Below are 16890 nucleotides of genomic sequence, written 5' to 3'. Positions count from 1 at the left end.
CCCATTCTGCGGAAAAGAAAAAAAAAATTCAATTTTTTTTATATATAAATACTACACAGCTCGCACCTTACACCAAACTCAATTATACAAAACCCTGAAGAAAGACACAGCCATTGTTTACTTTTCATTGATTGAGCCAAAGCTTTGTATTTTCTGCGATAATTTTCCATTGGGTGGAAGAAAGTCTCAACCTTTATTCGAAAGAGCAAGGATCTGAGTTGAGTTGAGTGATCATGTGTGGTGGTGCGATTATCTCCGACTTCATACCGGCAGGTCCCGCCAGCGGGGCGCGGCGCGTGACCGCCGACATCCTGTGGCCGAGTTTGAGGAAGCGCTTCTCGAAGCCGCTGCTGGACGATGATTTCGAGGCTGGGTTCAGAGAATTCAAGGATGATTCGGAAATCGAGGATGTTGATGACGAGGACGATGAAGACGAGGAGGAGTTGAAGAAGAAGCCCTTTGGGTTCTCTCGCTCCAGCAACAAGGCTGCTTCTAAGCCTCTCTCTCGTGGTATCAACAACTCTTTCTTTGTCTCTTTCTGGTTATTTTTATTATTATTATTATTATTATTATCATCATCATCATTCTGAGAGTTTTGGTTTGGTTGTGCTTTTTTGTTTTTTATTTTCTGGATTTGTGGTTTCGGTTTGAGTTTTGGCATGCATTCCTTGCTTTGGTGTTTGGCGTTTCTTTTGGTTGTTGTTGGTTGATGGAAAAATTGTTACTTTTTCATGATTGTGTCTCTTTATTTTTGGTCAGAAAAATTAGGATTTCTTTTAACCAAAACAATGGATTTGGTGTATGGTTTTCTGGGATGTTACTTTTTTTAAAAAAAAATATTTTTGGGAGTTTTGTTTATGGAGTTGGCTTTGGGAATTTTATTCAAATCGGTTTAGATCTTGTCAGTGTCTCGAAGTTTAGTGTTTTTTTTTTTGCATATTTTGTGTTTTGTTCAGGAATGTTTTAAAATTACAAAGGAACACCCTTTGTAATTTTTTTGGGGATTACAGTAACTGACTTTAGAGTTATGATTTTGTAGATCTAATTGGAGTTGGTTTTTTTTTTTTTTTTTTTTGCATATTTTGTGTTTTGTTCAGGAATGTTTTAAAAATGAAAGGAACACCCTTTGTAATTTTTTTGGGGATTACAGTAACCGACTTTAGAGTTATGATTTTGTAGATCCAATTGGAGTTGGTTTCAGTTACTTGCTTAATCGTCTCAAACAAAATTGTAATTTTCTTAAGGGTTGTTGATGTTAATTTTGTTATTTGGTAAAGTTGAATTTTCCCCTCGCACTTAATGAGATTGGAATTTTTTTCCGGTTATTTTCACACCTTTATAGATATGGATTATGTTTATTTATCTTTTAGGCTTTTTTCTTCTTTTTCCTGATTGATAAAAAAAAATGAGGGGAGCAATTTTTCTTCCCTTGGCTTTGGTTTTGTGTTTTAAGCATAGCTCATGATCATTGACTAGATGAGTGCAGGAATTTATTTGCATGTGCCTTTGGGATTGGTTTTGTGTATGAATTCATGCTTTAAATTCAATTTTGGCACTTTGTGGGCACGATTGAGCAGGCATATGGTTGACCCAGTGTGGGTATTATAAAATCTGTATACTTCTAAGTTTTAGGTCTGATACTTTGATCTTACAGAAACAAGTCTCTATTATTGATCTGAAACATAAAAAATTTAGGATCCTGATATTACTGCTATTATCTTTTTCATTATTGTTTATTAGTTGATCCAATTTTGGCATTTCATTGAGTATTGCTAGTTCTTTTACGTCTGTTTTGGTTATTGGTCTGGTATTTGGTTTCCTGTTTGTGGGCTAAATAATGTTGTTGCTTGATTTAGATTGCTGACTGATCAATCCATGAAATTGAAATAATTGATGTTTAATCTCATATCTATTTGTTGTATAGGTTGGGTAAATTGATGGTAACCATATCTATTACTGAACTGAATGAAATAACACAGAGCCATTGTTAAGATATGTCCATTATTATCAGTTCCTTTACTCATGTTGATGATTTTCCTTATACCTTGTTGTGGCGTTGTCTCATAGACTGAATAATTTTGAAGAAATGGGAAAATATATGCCAATTTTTGTATACGTGTGTCTTTGATATGTGATATATTTTTAATGATACTGCATGTCTATTGTCTTTGCCCCATAATTTATGTTATTTTCCAATTATATTGTAGGATCAGCAACTGTGGAATCAAAGGGGCAAGCTGAGAAGTGTGCCAAGAGAAAGAGGAAGAACCAGTATCGTGGAATCCGTCAGCGTCCATGGGGAAAGTGGGCTGCTGAGATCCGTGACCCAAGAAAGGGGGTTCGTGTTTGGCTTGGAACTTTCAGCACTGCTGAAGAAGCTGCAAGAGCTTATGATGCTGAAGCAAGGAGGATCCGGGGCAAGAAAGCCAAGGTGAATTTCCCGGATGAGCCTTCAGGCGCTGCTGCTTCCTCAAAACGCCTCAAGGTGAATCCAGAGGCTCAGCCAATGAAGGAAAATCTGAACACCGTGAAGCCGAAAATGAACCAGATGTTCAATTTTGGTCACAATCTGGAGGGCTACTACAGCCCAATAGATCAGGTGGAACAGAAACCACTGGTTAACCAGTATGTTAACCCTGCCCCGTTCCCTGGAAACGGAGTTCAAGTCTCACCTGTTACTCCATCTGCTGATGTTACTGCTTACTTCAGCTCTGAGCATTCGAGCAACTCGTTTGATTATTCTGACCTTGGATGGGGTGAACAAGTCCCCAAGACCCCCGAGATCTCATCCTTGCTTTCTGCTGCTCCTTTGGAGGGTGCTGCTGATCAGGTTCAGAAGACCAACAACTCGCAGGATGTGGTGGCTGCACAAGATGATTCTGCAAAAACCCTTTCCGAAGAGCTTGCAGACATTGAATCCCAGCTCAAGTTCTTTGAGACCCCTTCTTTTCTTGATGAAGCCTGGGCTGATGCTACATTGGCGTCTTTGCTCGGCGGAGACGCAACTCATGACGCCGCCGGAAACCCTATGAACCTTTGGAGCTTCGACGACCTGCCTTCCATGGCAGGAGTCTTCTGAACACCCTTTATCTCCCCTTTTATGTAAATAAAGCTACAAGTTCGTAATTTTCATTCTGCTTCTAGTTTTATTATTATTATTTTTTTGCATCCCTGCATGTTTCTGAATGTATATGTATATTATTATCATTTTGATTTTTGTATTTGCTTTCAGGAATTGTGATCGTGATGTTGGTGATGGAGTCCACAGCAAGAAACCTGCTTAAAGCTTATGTGGAGTTTATTTTATCTTGTAGCTAATGCAGTAGTATAGGACTATATATAGGTTTTTATTATAGGGTATCCTTTTGTGAACTCAAAGACCTCGTTTTCAGGGGATTTTCTGTTTGATGTCCTTAAGGATTATCAATTATGTTATATATGGTCTTGGATACAGTCTTGACTGCTGATACAGTTTTTTTTTAACTTGGTTGTTTTCATTTTCATTATTATTATTATGGCAATTTGATTATGACTTTGAGACCAGCCATTTCTCAATGCTCTGTGTGGTGGCAATTTGATATTATTCTGCTTTCTGGTTTGGTGATTTATGGACGTGGAAAACTTTTTTTTTTTTCTTTTCTTTCTAAACCAATCTTTCTGCAATAATTGGCTTTGTTTCAGAGTTCAAGTGCTGGAAATCTAGGTGTGAGGGAAGAAGTTTTAAATCGATGATTTATCATCATTGGATCGAATCTGATAAGTTCATAAATCGTTTTCCGAATTACTTTTCCAAGATTCTTTTGTCAGCCTTTTCATTTTCTAAGATCTTTTGAATATTACAATTACCTTGGAACCTCAGTAATTTTCTAAGGTCTTTTGGCAATTTTTTTTTATTACATTTGCAAAATTTCAAATACAACTATTAATTTGGACCAGCTTTTTTTTTCTTTCTTGTTGGAAGCTTAGTTTCTTACTATTAATTTGGACCAGCCCGTTTTTTCCTTCTTTAGATACATAATTTGGACCAGCTTCACTACAAGAGTGCTCTGCATTTCTATCCCTCCCCTGGTTCGTTGAGCACTCTGCTTACACACTTAGGTCATGGGGGCTTAACAAGCAGTATAAATTATTTTTCTTGTTTTTATGAAAATAAGCAAGCATTTAGGAAATTTCAAGCTGGGTTTGGTTGTTTCTTAGAAAAGGTTAAGGAAGATTAAATATGTGTTTTAATACATTGAATAGCTTTTATTATCTGTTGACTTAAAAAAAAAAAAAAGCTTTTATCTGTTTTAATACATTGCATAGCTTTTATTAGTAATTTGTTTTAATAATTACATAGCATTTATTATGTTTTAGTATTTGCATAGCACTTTTTATTTATTTTAATAGTCGTATACATTTATTATTGGTTTTAATGTTTTCAAAGCATTTATTATTTTGACCAATTTTCTTAGCATTTATTATTGAATAATAGTAGTTTTAGTAATTTTCAAAATATATTCAATGTTTTTAAAAGTTTTTAAGACATTATGTATATTTATTTAAATACTTTTCATAAAATATCAAAAAGAATTGCAGAAAAATATATTACTCTTTATTTTTTATCAATAAAAGTAAATTTTTTGATAGTAATGGACAAAAGTCTTATTGAAAGAGCTTATAAATAACTTATGTTATAAATATTTGTGGGAGTATTTGGAAAAACTTATAAAACTATATATTGGAGATGTCTTAAGTAACCAATTTTGCAAGACTTTTGTGCATTGCTATTTGCTATCCGACTTTTGACTCTTTTATGTATAAAAAAATAAAAAATAATTTTATATTCTTCTACAAATATTTTTAATATTTCATGAAAAAAGTATCAAATATAAATAAATATGCTTACTGTCTCAAAATTTGAAAAAATATTCAATAGAATTATTCACAATATTTTACAAATATTATTCTATAATAAATGCATGAAAATATTAAAAAAATAACAAAGGCTATGCAATTATTAAAAAAAGTAATAAATGCTATGAATATATTATTCAATAATAAATGGTATGAAAATATTGAAATAAATAAAGAGTAATATAATTTTCTTGTAGAATAATAATATTCTATAAAGTCAAAATTTTATGTAGGGAATAATATTTTATTCAATAAAAATTCAATAATAATGTTATTCAAAAGTTTATGTAGAATAATATTTCACCTACCTATATATTTTCATAACATGCTATGATTTCTGTAAAAAAAATGCTATGATTTCTTGATATACATGACTTTAAGTTATCACCTTAATTTATATTTTAATCGTATTTTTAATTATTCAATATTTTAAAATTTAAAATTATTGATAGGTGTATGGTGAATTTTTTTATGAAACTGATTTAAATTTTTTTAATTTATTAGTGTGACATATTTTTTTTTTTATATAATTTATGATGCTTCAATTTTTGTTTTCTAAAAATTAAAAATAGGTAAATGGTGACTAGTAATTTTTATTTTTAATATTTCTTTGATGAGTATGTGTAATGTAAGTATATAAATTATTTTGTTAGTTTTAATTTTTAATTTAATGTTAATAATGATTTGTGTATTATTTTTTTTAATTTTTAAAAACGAGACAACATCTTTTAAGTGTTTAACTATCAATGCATCGAATCTTTTAAAACTGTGTAAATTCTTTTCCAGATGTATATTCAAATGAAAATAACTTATTAAATTTTAAACTTATATAAAAAAAGCTCTTATATATAAAATACTTCGTCTGATCTCAAGTATAAAAAAATATATATAAAATTAGTTAATTGTATTAATTTCAATAAAAAATATTTTTTCCAACTTATCATTCATTAGAATTTGACATCAAGAAAAAAGTAATTGAAATTACCATCTCAATTAAATAAAAGATATTTTAGAAATAATAACATTAAATAAAATTAGTTAAAATTTTCTTATATTTATGACCAAGAAAAATATATATATTTTCTTATATTCAAGACCATAGAAGTACTCTGTAAGAACTTATTGAAAAAAAAAATCTTAATTAAGTGAGTTTTTTCAAATGACCCCAATTGACCAAGTGGTCAAGTTCCTTAAAAAAAGAAAGAAGAAATTTGATACTTACTTTCATCTTATTTTGTTTTGTCTATTTTTTTTCTTTTTTTCATCGCATCATATATATATATCATTGGGAAAAAGAAAGTAAAAAAAAAACACTATAAAGGATTATCCCTCAAAAGGAGGATAGAAATAGAGGAGGAAGAGGGATTTGGATGTCCTGCGGTCAAGAAATTTGTGTATTCACGCATTCAGTTAATCGTAACTGTTAAATATAAATCAAACCACTCATATATAATATATCTCCGTAAATTTAATTCAAAATATTAATATTTATTCAAAAGGTTCAGATTCCCGAATACATGAATGTAGAGAATCTATTTTTCAGGAAGGGACATTATCCCAAATACAAAGAGTTTGAGACTCTCTAGCCCCAACATTTGCTAAGCAATGAATAACACCATTTGCTTATCTATTAACAACTTCAACCAATCACGATCCATGAAATCAAACATCAAACTCAAGAAGAGGCATATTAATGAAACAGAGGACACATATTTATATAAAAAAAATTGGTTTATTTTTCATATTTTCCTTCTATTCTCTCTCCTTTCTGTCTCAATCTATCTCATTTTAGATAGATCTTTATCATTGCTTAACAAAAAATACTTGTAATTCTTGAAAGAGAGAACAAAAAAGGTATACCTCACATACCATCTAAAAAGGAACTTTGTATTGGAAATTATCTTTGTTGGATTAGAATCAGAAGTTCTTACATGAAAAGAGAAATATTGTAATCTAACTTTGAATAATGGAGATTATTATATTGGACAAGGACCAGAAGGTCTCATTTTTTTTTTCCCATCACAACGTAATGGTAAGATGAATCACTGGTTGCATATAATAAAGCATTCTTGGCCATTACTAGGGAGATCACAAAATGCAGCTTTGTACAATGTTACCATCATGTGGGAGCCAGAAACTGAGGTGCAGGGGGCATGTGACACGATCATTGAAAACCCAATTAAATTCATCTGCCACCTTGTATACTCCAAAGATTAGGTAAAGAATTAATGGAAAGTGTCACGGCTCCAACATTTAGGTGCACCCGTGTTACGCAGTTTAGGTGGACTGCGGAGAGTGTGACACATACGATGTTGTCTGGGGATTGAAAAATCTACATTGCTTTGTGCTGCGGAGCATCATTAGCATGTTCTTGTTTAGCATTTTATTTTCTAAATCATAATTATCTTTCACCAAAAATAATCAAATCGGATAAGATTACTGTGAGTATTTAACTAAGGTGCATATCTAAGACTCAAATACATGTTAATTAAGCTGGAACATCCTCAGCATATATGATCCATTGCTTGGTGGTAGCATTTAAATTTAGTATATGAACAAAATTAATTTGAGAAGCTCTCTTGATTGCCGCACGTGTGAGGTAACCAAAGGTAGCAGACAGACAGTTGGGTAGGGTACCCCAAATTCATCCATATAATAGTAATAAATACACTCCTAAATGTTTACAAATAAGATCTTTTTCTTTCTTTTTTTGGTAGAGATTTTCATGATTTTGCTTTGTCATTATTTTAGTGCTAGCTATAAATAGCTAAGTCAAATGCTTTGACTCTTATTATGCAAATAAAAGGGAAATTGAGAAAGGTGATAAGTTGGTTTTCCCCCCACTTCATTAATTTCCCGACTTTAATCATTTTTTTATTCCTAAATTATACTCATTTCATTTTTATTTATCAAATTCAAATTTAAAATGATGTTTATTCTTTTTCATAATGATTCTTGCATTAATTAATTTCAGACAAGAAATACTCTTAATTTAAAGAAGAGAAAAAATATATTAACAAATAATTAGAAGATAAAAAATTATTAATTATAAGGATTGCTTTAAAAAATATATATAAATTTAAGATAAATTTATTATTATCAACTAAATTAACTATTTTTATTAATCTTAATAAATTAGATAATAGAATCTTAAAACGGAGAGAGTAAATATTTTAGCATTTTAGCTTTGTTTCAAAACTATTGATATTTTATAAATTCAAGCTAAATTTGTAAATTTGTCCAACTATATCCTTAGTTACAATTACTAATATATTAAATTTATGTTGCTATCTAAGTTAGGTACTAGTACCCAAGCCAATAGCTAACCGCCGAATAATGAGAATGTTCATTAACATAGTCTCTAGTCTCTCCGTTACCTAAATATCCATGGCCAATGACGATTTTAAGTTTCTAACAACATAATTACATATGAATATTTTAGTCTAAAAGCATATCAATTAATAATTTCTTAATAAGTGTATCTTAACCTTAAACATCAGTACAATTTAGGAATCAAGGGAGTAATTTCTTAAATAGTGTTAGCCAGAAACACACTCATTTTGACATAGTTAGAATTAAAAGAGATCTACAAAATTATGAGTGGAACTCCTTAATTAAAAGTGTAATTAATTTTTTTAATGATTTGTATTCAATTTAGTCAATACTAAATAAAGATTGTATTAAAAAAAAGTGTGTTTAAAATATATGATTAACATTTTTCTAATTATGTAGGCAAGGAGTTTCTTGTTTTGGTGAAAGACGATGGAAAAGTTTACCAAGCCAGAGTTTGAACGTGCTCGCATTGCGTGTATATATAGACTTTCGAAAAATATTGACCCTGTAATGACGTGAAATGGCAATACTATTATCTTGAATGCTTGATAACTATATCAGTAATTTTCCAGAATAGGAAAAAATGATCATACTGTTTGGTCTGCGTTGAATTATACCTTTCACAAAAGTCACGTTGAAAGTTACTGTAAAATATTACAATACTGTATTTTGTAAATAAAATCATAGTGGCGTTTAACAATTTTTTATTATCAGAGTGACTAGAGTGATTGAACTAAAATTAAAAAAGCTTCAAAATAAATAAAATTGCTTGTGATCCTGACAGATGGCTGAAGTATATATTCATATATTTAGTTTTTTTTTTTTTTATAAAAAAAACACAGCATACATTTAGGTTAAAATATTGTGGATGAATGGACATAAGAAATGGGCTGGTCTTTCCCTGATAGTGGTTGGGTTAACCTTTCAGCCCATGAGCTTAGTCGGATCAGCTTTGGAAATGGGCCTATAAAGCATTTTTAGCTTAATTTCATGAATTCAAATTTATAGCTTAAGAAACTAAACTGAAAATAACTTTAAATGATTAGCATTTTTCTTTATCAGAAAAAGAATAATATTATTAAGAAAGTACAAGGGGTATACCGACACAAGATACAATATTTTTTACGTCATATAAAGATGAACATATCATTGTGAAAACGAAAAATATCTCTTATTTTAAAGGATGAGGAGATTCATCACTTCAGCAAAATAAAAAATTCATCCCTAAAAGAACCGTTGTTTCTTTTGATCCAATATTGTTTTAGTATGTTTTGTTGGTCCAACCTTTGAAAGCCAATGAGAAACATTCTCAAGGATCATTGTCAGATAATGCCTCGTGTTCGATGTACGTTGCTTTTGATTTTTGTTTTAATAATGATGCTCACACTGTTATTTATTTTAAAAAAAAAAACTATTGTTAGCTTATCAACTAAAAGTTGAGTACGCGATCATTATACCCAGAAAGGGTTGAAGTTTACGATAAAAATATAGTCACATACTTTGTTCAATTCTCGTATAAACACAATATCAGCATGTTTATTTCAGTCTATTTATAGAATTGAGTTATACTTTGTGTATCTGCTGTAAAGAATATGAATCCGTCATTTATGTGATGTTGAGATAATTTTCAGAATTGTGATAGAAGACCATAGATAGAGCAGCCAAGAAAGTGAGAGATTCTGCCTTTATTTGACAAACGTATTTTCAATTTAGGAAGTTATCTAATGAAAATCTGGTGTTTATTACTACTGAAATTCTCAATGTAGCCTTATAACATATATGTCAAAAGACCAATAACATATCTTTTTCATATTTTAAGTATTTTTTTTAAGGAAAAAAGAAGAAGCTACAGAGTGGTGAAGATGCATAATTGAAAGATAAATAAAAACATTTTTAAAAAAATCCAAAAATTAAAAAGGAATAAAAATAATATAAAATTGGAAAATGTCTTACTTTATTGTAAATTAATAATAATATTAAAAAATATCTTGAACTTTCAATTTTTTTTTCATTGAGCTCTGCCCAATACAATGTAAACAAAAACCAATTTGATATGTGAAGAGCCTAGCAAAACCTGGCCTGTCCGTGGGCATGTCTAATTGAATTTAAAATCGCATTTAATCTGAGATTAATGAGAACATAATCCAAGTGATTACACTGTGCTTTTGACATGGTTGAAGAATAATGTTTGTTTAGAAATGATTTGGTATATAGTCCAACAAAGTGGCGCCACGTGGCATATGTTGTCAGACTTGTATGACGTGACGAGATGGGGCAGGAGTGGCTCTGCCTCAGCCTGCATTTTTCTTCCTTCCAACCAAATGGACCATAAGTTTAGAATGTAAATATCAGTTCATTTTAATATTTAATTTAGTTTTTCTTTTTATAAAATGCAATTCATTTTAGTCATTATCACATCTACAAAATATAATTAAAATTTATCAAAATACATTCTACATCAGTTTTCAGCCGAATGGACGAATATATCAGATAATGGAATCCACAAGATCTTTTAACTATTTGCCGGCTTACAAGGAGTCATTTTTAACTTGAATGTTCGTGCAAGTACAAAAATTCATATTCTTCAAATCCATGTCCCTGTTTTTTTATAACATCATCAAGATATATTTCTTCTAATCAAATTGCGTTGACTAGACCAAATTAAAACTAATAAGTAATAAGCCCACATATAAAATTATTTTGCTCACCCTTGTATATGAATATATTGTTTGAACTAAACTAGTCATCTCGAATTCAAGACTTAAAAATACAACTGTATTAAATATTAAAATAAGTTATTAATCTAATTTGATGGAACGTGTGAGTTATTTTAACTTAATTAATTATTTATATTTGAGTTTTAGATATAACATTAAGTCAAATATTCCAATAGATAACTTATTTGACTTCTCTCAAATAAAAGATACATTTGTTCTTTATCAAAATTTATGGTCCTCCCATGTAGCAAACTAGCAACAAAGTCATTAGTTATATATACTTGTCAACTCTGACACATTAGAGATTGCAGCAGATTCTGTGAAGATGAAGTTCACGGTGTCAAATCTACCAAGCTCTATGTTCCTCCTCGTGTTCTTCATAGCTCTTGTCTCTCATACACATGGAAGCAAGATCGACCACCATAGAAGCAACAAACATGTTCCCCTCTTCATTTTTGGCGATTCTTTCTTAGATGCTGGCAACAACAACTACATCAACACAACAACCCTTGATCAAGCAAATTTCTTGCCATATGGAGAAACATACTTCAAGTTCCCAACGGGGAGATTCTCTGATGGACGGTTAATATCAGATTTCATAGGTAAGATTCGGAGAGATCTTATGATTCTTGTCTTGTTACAAGTGAAAATCCAATTTGGTTGAACTAACATTTATTTTTGTCCCCCACTAGAATAATTAAACTTAATATTACCAAAACCTTAGCTTATAATCTTTGTCATATTATATATCGTCTGCCTTTTGTAGCTGAATACGCAAACCTTCCATTGGTTCCACCATATTTACAACCTGGCAATAGCAATTACTACGGTGGAGTGAATTTTGCATCTGGTGGAGCTGGTGCTCTTGTTGAAACTTTTCAAGGGTCGGTAAGGTCCATTTCATAAACTTCAATTCACACTTTCCCTATTTGCTTTTTCATTAATGGTACTTTTAAGTAAGACTCTAGGGGCGAAAAAGTTAATAATACAGTAATACTATATAGTAATTGGTAATTAACATGTCATATGCATGTCAAGCATCTAGGTGCACTATGATTAGCTTAATTGAGTAACCAATGGCTTTATTTTAGTAGATTGTTGAATGCCCCTATTGTTTTTGTCAAACATCAAGTAAAACCGAGATTCAAACAGCCACTAGTAGAACATGATCATTTTTACCTTTTATTTTATTTTATTTTATTTATTTTTTACTTTTGAAGACAGAGTCTGCCGACCCATGAGCCATGACATGATCCTAAAGAAGCCCACGGGCCAACTTATGACATTAGCACAAACCTTGACCAATCATTTCATTTCATATAAGATCAGAATCTTCTTTCTTGAAAAGCAAAAAACTTCCACATATAACGATTCCCTAAAATAAACTATGGTGATTTTGTGAAAAAGTTATATTTCTTTTGAAGATAAATATTTTATCAAGTGTGTGAGTGCGTGTGTTTTAAATAATGCTCCACATAAAATACAAAGTTGCCAAGGGATTGTAGATTTATGTACGGATGACTTTTCTTGGACTTTTAAAAACAAAAGGGAAAGAAAATTATATATAAATCTGAACGAGAGTACAGGGAATTTAAATTTGAGAAAAATGATATTAAGTTACATTTCTATTATTTTTCTCTATTTATATGTAACCTAGTAAGACGGAGACAATTTGTTAACATCTTACATTTTTTTCCTTGTTGTTCCTTGCATGCATAACGCTTTGTAATTCCAAACTTTCAGGTAATACCCTTCAAAACACAAGCAAGAAACTACGAGAAAGTAGGAGCTTTGTTGAGGCACAAGTTAGGCAGTTCTGAAGCTAAATTATTGTTATCAAGCGCTGTCTATATGTTTAGCATCGGATCCAATGATTACCTTAGCCCATTCTTGACACATTCTGATGTTCTTAACTCTTACTCTCATTCAGAATATGTTGGTATGGTTGTTGCTAACATGACTTCCATTATCAAGGTACAAATTTTCCATCATTTACATATTTAGTTTATCAATTTAAAATATTCTTTTTATATTATATTTTACATTTATTTTAATTTAAAATATATGCCCGTGTACTTGTTAGTATTCCATGAGTGAGTTTCGTTGAAAGTTGAAAAGATATTCAAAAGTTAAAAGCTGGAAATTAAAAATCAAAGATAGATAAAATATGAAGTTATATAAACATTTTTTAGGGGTAATTATAAACTTAATATGAAGTAGTATTTCAAAAGATGCTACGAGATTTCGTCAAAAAAAAAAAAAAGATGCTACAAGATAGTAAAACTAATTGTTTTATCATACAATACTTTATTTTGGTCAAACATAGTTTTAACTAGTCAAATAAATAACTAACTAACTTACTTATGTAATCCAACATACTTCAATTTTTTTAGCCAAGTAAGAGACAACGTGACAAGTACGGCTGTTTACTGTAACTCTGTAACTTTTGGAAAAGCCGTGATAATATTATTGTTATAATTTATGTGGCCATAAAGGTAACTTATAGAGATGTAGTAATTAATAAATATATTATTTCAACAGCAAAGTTAGGGTTATATATTTCATAAAAGTTAGAAGGAAATGGCAATATATTCTAAGTAGAACAATTGTCTAGGATGAACGAAAGTTGAAATTCTATCTATTTTCTCTTCTCTGTTTCGTTAGTTTGTTTCCTTGCTATGAGATGTTGTATTCCCCTCGAAACAGGGCCAAATCAAACTTTAAGAAGAAATCCGTTTAATTTAACAAAAAAAAAATTAATTTAAACTATCATAATTTTGGTTGAAACTTATTTATCAAAAATTTCTTGATTAATAAAAAATTACTTATGAAATTTTCATAATTATCTTTTTGGCTTAAATAATTTGTAAGTTTCTAATATATATTCGTTTTTTATTTTGAGTTACTAGATTTTTTGATTGTTATGAGTTCTTGATAGATTAAAAATTTTATTTTAAGTTTTTATCTACATTCAGTGATAACATGATATCATTTTAATAAGTGATAGTAGTATAAAGAAAGAGAAAATGATGTTATAATTAATAGAAACCATGAGAGGGGAAATAAGTCTTTTTTATAGAAAGAAAAAAAAGCTCATAAATTATCGGTTTATAAGGAAAATATTTAAATAATTGTAATAATTTTTTTTATTTATTAAATAAATCCTTTTTTTCATTTTTTTGAAAATATTTTACGAAGTGAAAACATTTTTTTAAGAGTATAAAATTATTGAGAGCTTTAAGCTAAGTACTTTAAGTTGGGCCCGGCAGTAATACGCAGACCACCGTCCTTAAAGTTAGACCAAAATTCAAATGTTAGAACTTAGAAGGCAATAATTGACCAAAAAAGGAAAATTTTAGAAGGCAATTGTGAATAATTAGAAGACTTTCCTAACTGTGATAATATCCAAGGGTTTAGTGTTAAAAAAAAGAAGCTTATAACTATATTGAGGTGGAAAAAAAGTCATTTCCCCCCGTCTCTTTCCTACAATGTAACCTGTCGGTATTCCCCACCGATTTAAACACAAAACAGAAAAGTAAACACAAAAATAAAAGGATTCTATGTATTGTTGGACGAAAAGTGTAATACTTAATAATCATATTCAAGTGAAAAGCAAGATTTTTTTGTTGTCGTAAAGCTAGTCTATAAAATTAAGCGAGATTTTGAAGAAAATTTTCAGTAGCCCCTGCCACCTGGTTCAGAAGGAAATTAGTATCATATTAGAGTATTTCTAATTAAATTTGCTTATGCAGTCCTTAAATTTAAAAATACATTCTTAATATATTATCTAATAGAGTAATAATATATATACTATACTCTGGTGCCTTCTATTATCTAATATATTAGTTTCGCTGATAAAAAATATATATGATATACAAATGATTTCTAAGTGTAGAACATTGATATATACTATCTATATCAATAAAACAAATGTTAGTGTATTATACTTTTAGTGTAGACTTTCAAAGTCTATACTAATAATAATGGTATTTTTTATGTTTCCTCTCTTGTTTTCTTTTTCTCGACAAGGATAGGTAGATGCTGTTGGGCGAGTTCTGATAAATGGCTTGTATATATAGTTATGCTTTATAATGGTCTTTGTAGGAAATATACAAGAGAGGGGCTAGAAAATTTGTGTTCATGACCTTGCCACCATTGGGTTGTCTTCCAGGCACTAGAATAATTCAATTACAAGGAAATGGTAAATGCTTACAAGAACTTTCAGCCCTTGCAAGTTTACACAATGGAGTTCTAAAAGTTGTTCTCTTACAACTGGATAAGCAATTAAAGGGCTTTAAATTTGCTCTATATGATTTCAGTGCTGACCTCACTCAAATGATAAACCATCCCTTGAAATATGGTAAGTCTTTAGAGTTAGAATAAAAAAGATCAAATTATACTTTTGATTCTCAATATTTAGCGTCCATATATACCTCTAAGTTGTGATTTTGCAAATTAATAATTGAAAATTGTGGTTATTTATTTGATGCAGGTTTGAAGGAAGGAAAATCAGCATGTTGTGGAAGTGGACCATTTAGAGGAGTGTATAGCTGCGGAGGGAAAAGAGGGGAGAAGCAATTTGAATTATGTGACAAACCCAATGAATATTTATTTTGGGACTCTTATCATCTTACAGAAAGTGCTTACAAAAAATTTGCAGATCGTATGTGGGGCTTCCCAAACAACTCTTCCAATATAGGGTATTACACTATTAGAGATCTCTTCCAACTCCCATGACTTGTTTACTTGGTTCATTGTTTTTCTTGCAACAAAGTTAAAATCTTGATATCATTATATCTTGATTGTGTTAATAAATTGTATGTATAACCGCTTGGTCCGGTAATACTTATTTACCTAATTGATGGTACAATACAATTATAAAGCTTGTGTAATTTAAATGAATTGAATTTTGAAGAAGAAGAAGAAAGGAAATGTGATGAATTGTGGTAGAGGTGTTAAGCTTAAGGTGATGGAGTCTTCCTTCTTTGCCATGGTTTCTTCCCGGCCAAGAAGAGGATTGATTCAAAGGAGTATTAAAAAGGTTAAAACTTACAACATTTGCCCATTCACTGTATATGTCACCCCCAAAAGCTGCAATCGATAGTAGTTATGTGCATGATTCCAATCACTAGCCTCTTCAATAACAAAAGATCCAATTTTCTTTAACAAACTTCATGATATATATATATAAATTTATAATTGTCCTCATGAGGCAAATGCTACCGTGCCTCCGGTCAGGGCCGTTCCTACCTAAATTTGCGGCCTAAGGCAAATTTTATAAAAATAAATAGTAAAATATAAATTTCAAATTTTTAAATTAGTCTTCTAACTTTTTGAAAGATCAATGTTTTATAATCTAATAATTCTAATATTCCACTCTGAATAGATAAAATAGTTAATCCATTCAATCTATCTAACATTGTTGAAATTGAATTAATTTATCAACTTTTTTCTTTTTCTTTAATTTTTTAAAATCAGATTCAAATTTTTTATTTGTCATTTTATAAAGTATAAGAATAAAATAAAATCAAAAGAGCATAGTAAAATTTATAAACAGAAATATTATAAAATAAATATAAGAAAATAATGAAACAATAGAACATAGAAATGGAGAAAATTACACGTTGATTTTCCACCACAACCGTTCAAATCAAGTCTTGATGAAGAGAAAAAGAGAAAAAATTAAGAGAAGAGAATATTGTGAAAACATTTTTTTTTGTTATAATGAAAATACATAGAAAAAAATAAATAATTGTTGCATTTTTTACTCCAATACTAACAACTGAAAAAAGATTACTCCAACAAAAACAACTGACAAAAGATTGAAATTATAATTAATGTCATCATTAAATGTTACAATTTACCAAAAAAAAAAATCTATCAACCCAATTAAAATTAATAATGAGTCTTTTTCACTTCCATACACATTCAGATTCTAGATATA

The 16890-nt window shown here is 30.0% G+C and overlaps 2 protein-coding genes across 3 annotated transcripts; both read left to right on the top strand.

Annotated features, from left to right (window-relative positions):
* Positions 1–66: 66 nt before the first annotated feature.
* Positions 67–3555, top strand: EREB (ethylene responsive protein). Of its 2 annotated transcripts, none has more exons than NM_001349033.1 (3): positions 67–510; positions 2208–3118; positions 3233–3555. In NM_001349033.1, exons 1-2 carry the CDS (start codon positions 234–236, stop codon positions 3077–3079), a joined length of 1149 nt encoding a protein of 382 aa, NP_001335962.1. In that variant the 5' UTR covers positions 67–233; the 3' UTR covers positions 3080–3118; positions 3233–3555. The 2 variants fall into 2 exon arrangements, with proteins under 2 accessions (NP_001335962.1, NP_001335963.1); NM_001349034.1 differs by having other exon boundaries at positions 2208–3102; positions 3233–3543.
* Positions 3556–11171: 7616 nt separating this feature from the next.
* LOC100819379 (GDSL esterase/lipase 5) lies at positions 11172–15824 on the top strand. The gene is made up of 5 exons (XM_006598789.4): positions 11172–11548; positions 11713–11834; positions 12690–12920; positions 15051–15306; positions 15439–15824. Exons 1-5 carry the CDS (start codon positions 11272–11274, stop codon positions 15681–15683), a joined length of 1131 nt encoding a protein of 376 aa, XP_006598852.1. The 5' UTR covers positions 11172–11271; the 3' UTR covers positions 15684–15824.
* The last annotated feature ends 1066 nt before the right edge of the window (positions 15825–16890 follow it).

This window comes from Glycine max, chromosome 16, assembly GCF_000004515.6.
Source record: "Glycine max cultivar Williams 82 chromosome 16, Glycine_max_v4.0, whole genome shotgun sequence".
Classification (NCBI taxonomy): domain Eukaryota; kingdom Viridiplantae; phylum Streptophyta; class Magnoliopsida; order Fabales; family Fabaceae; genus Glycine; species Glycine max.
The sequence above is the reverse complement of the archived record's forward strand: the minus strand, read 5'-3'. Positions and strand labels throughout refer to the sequence as shown.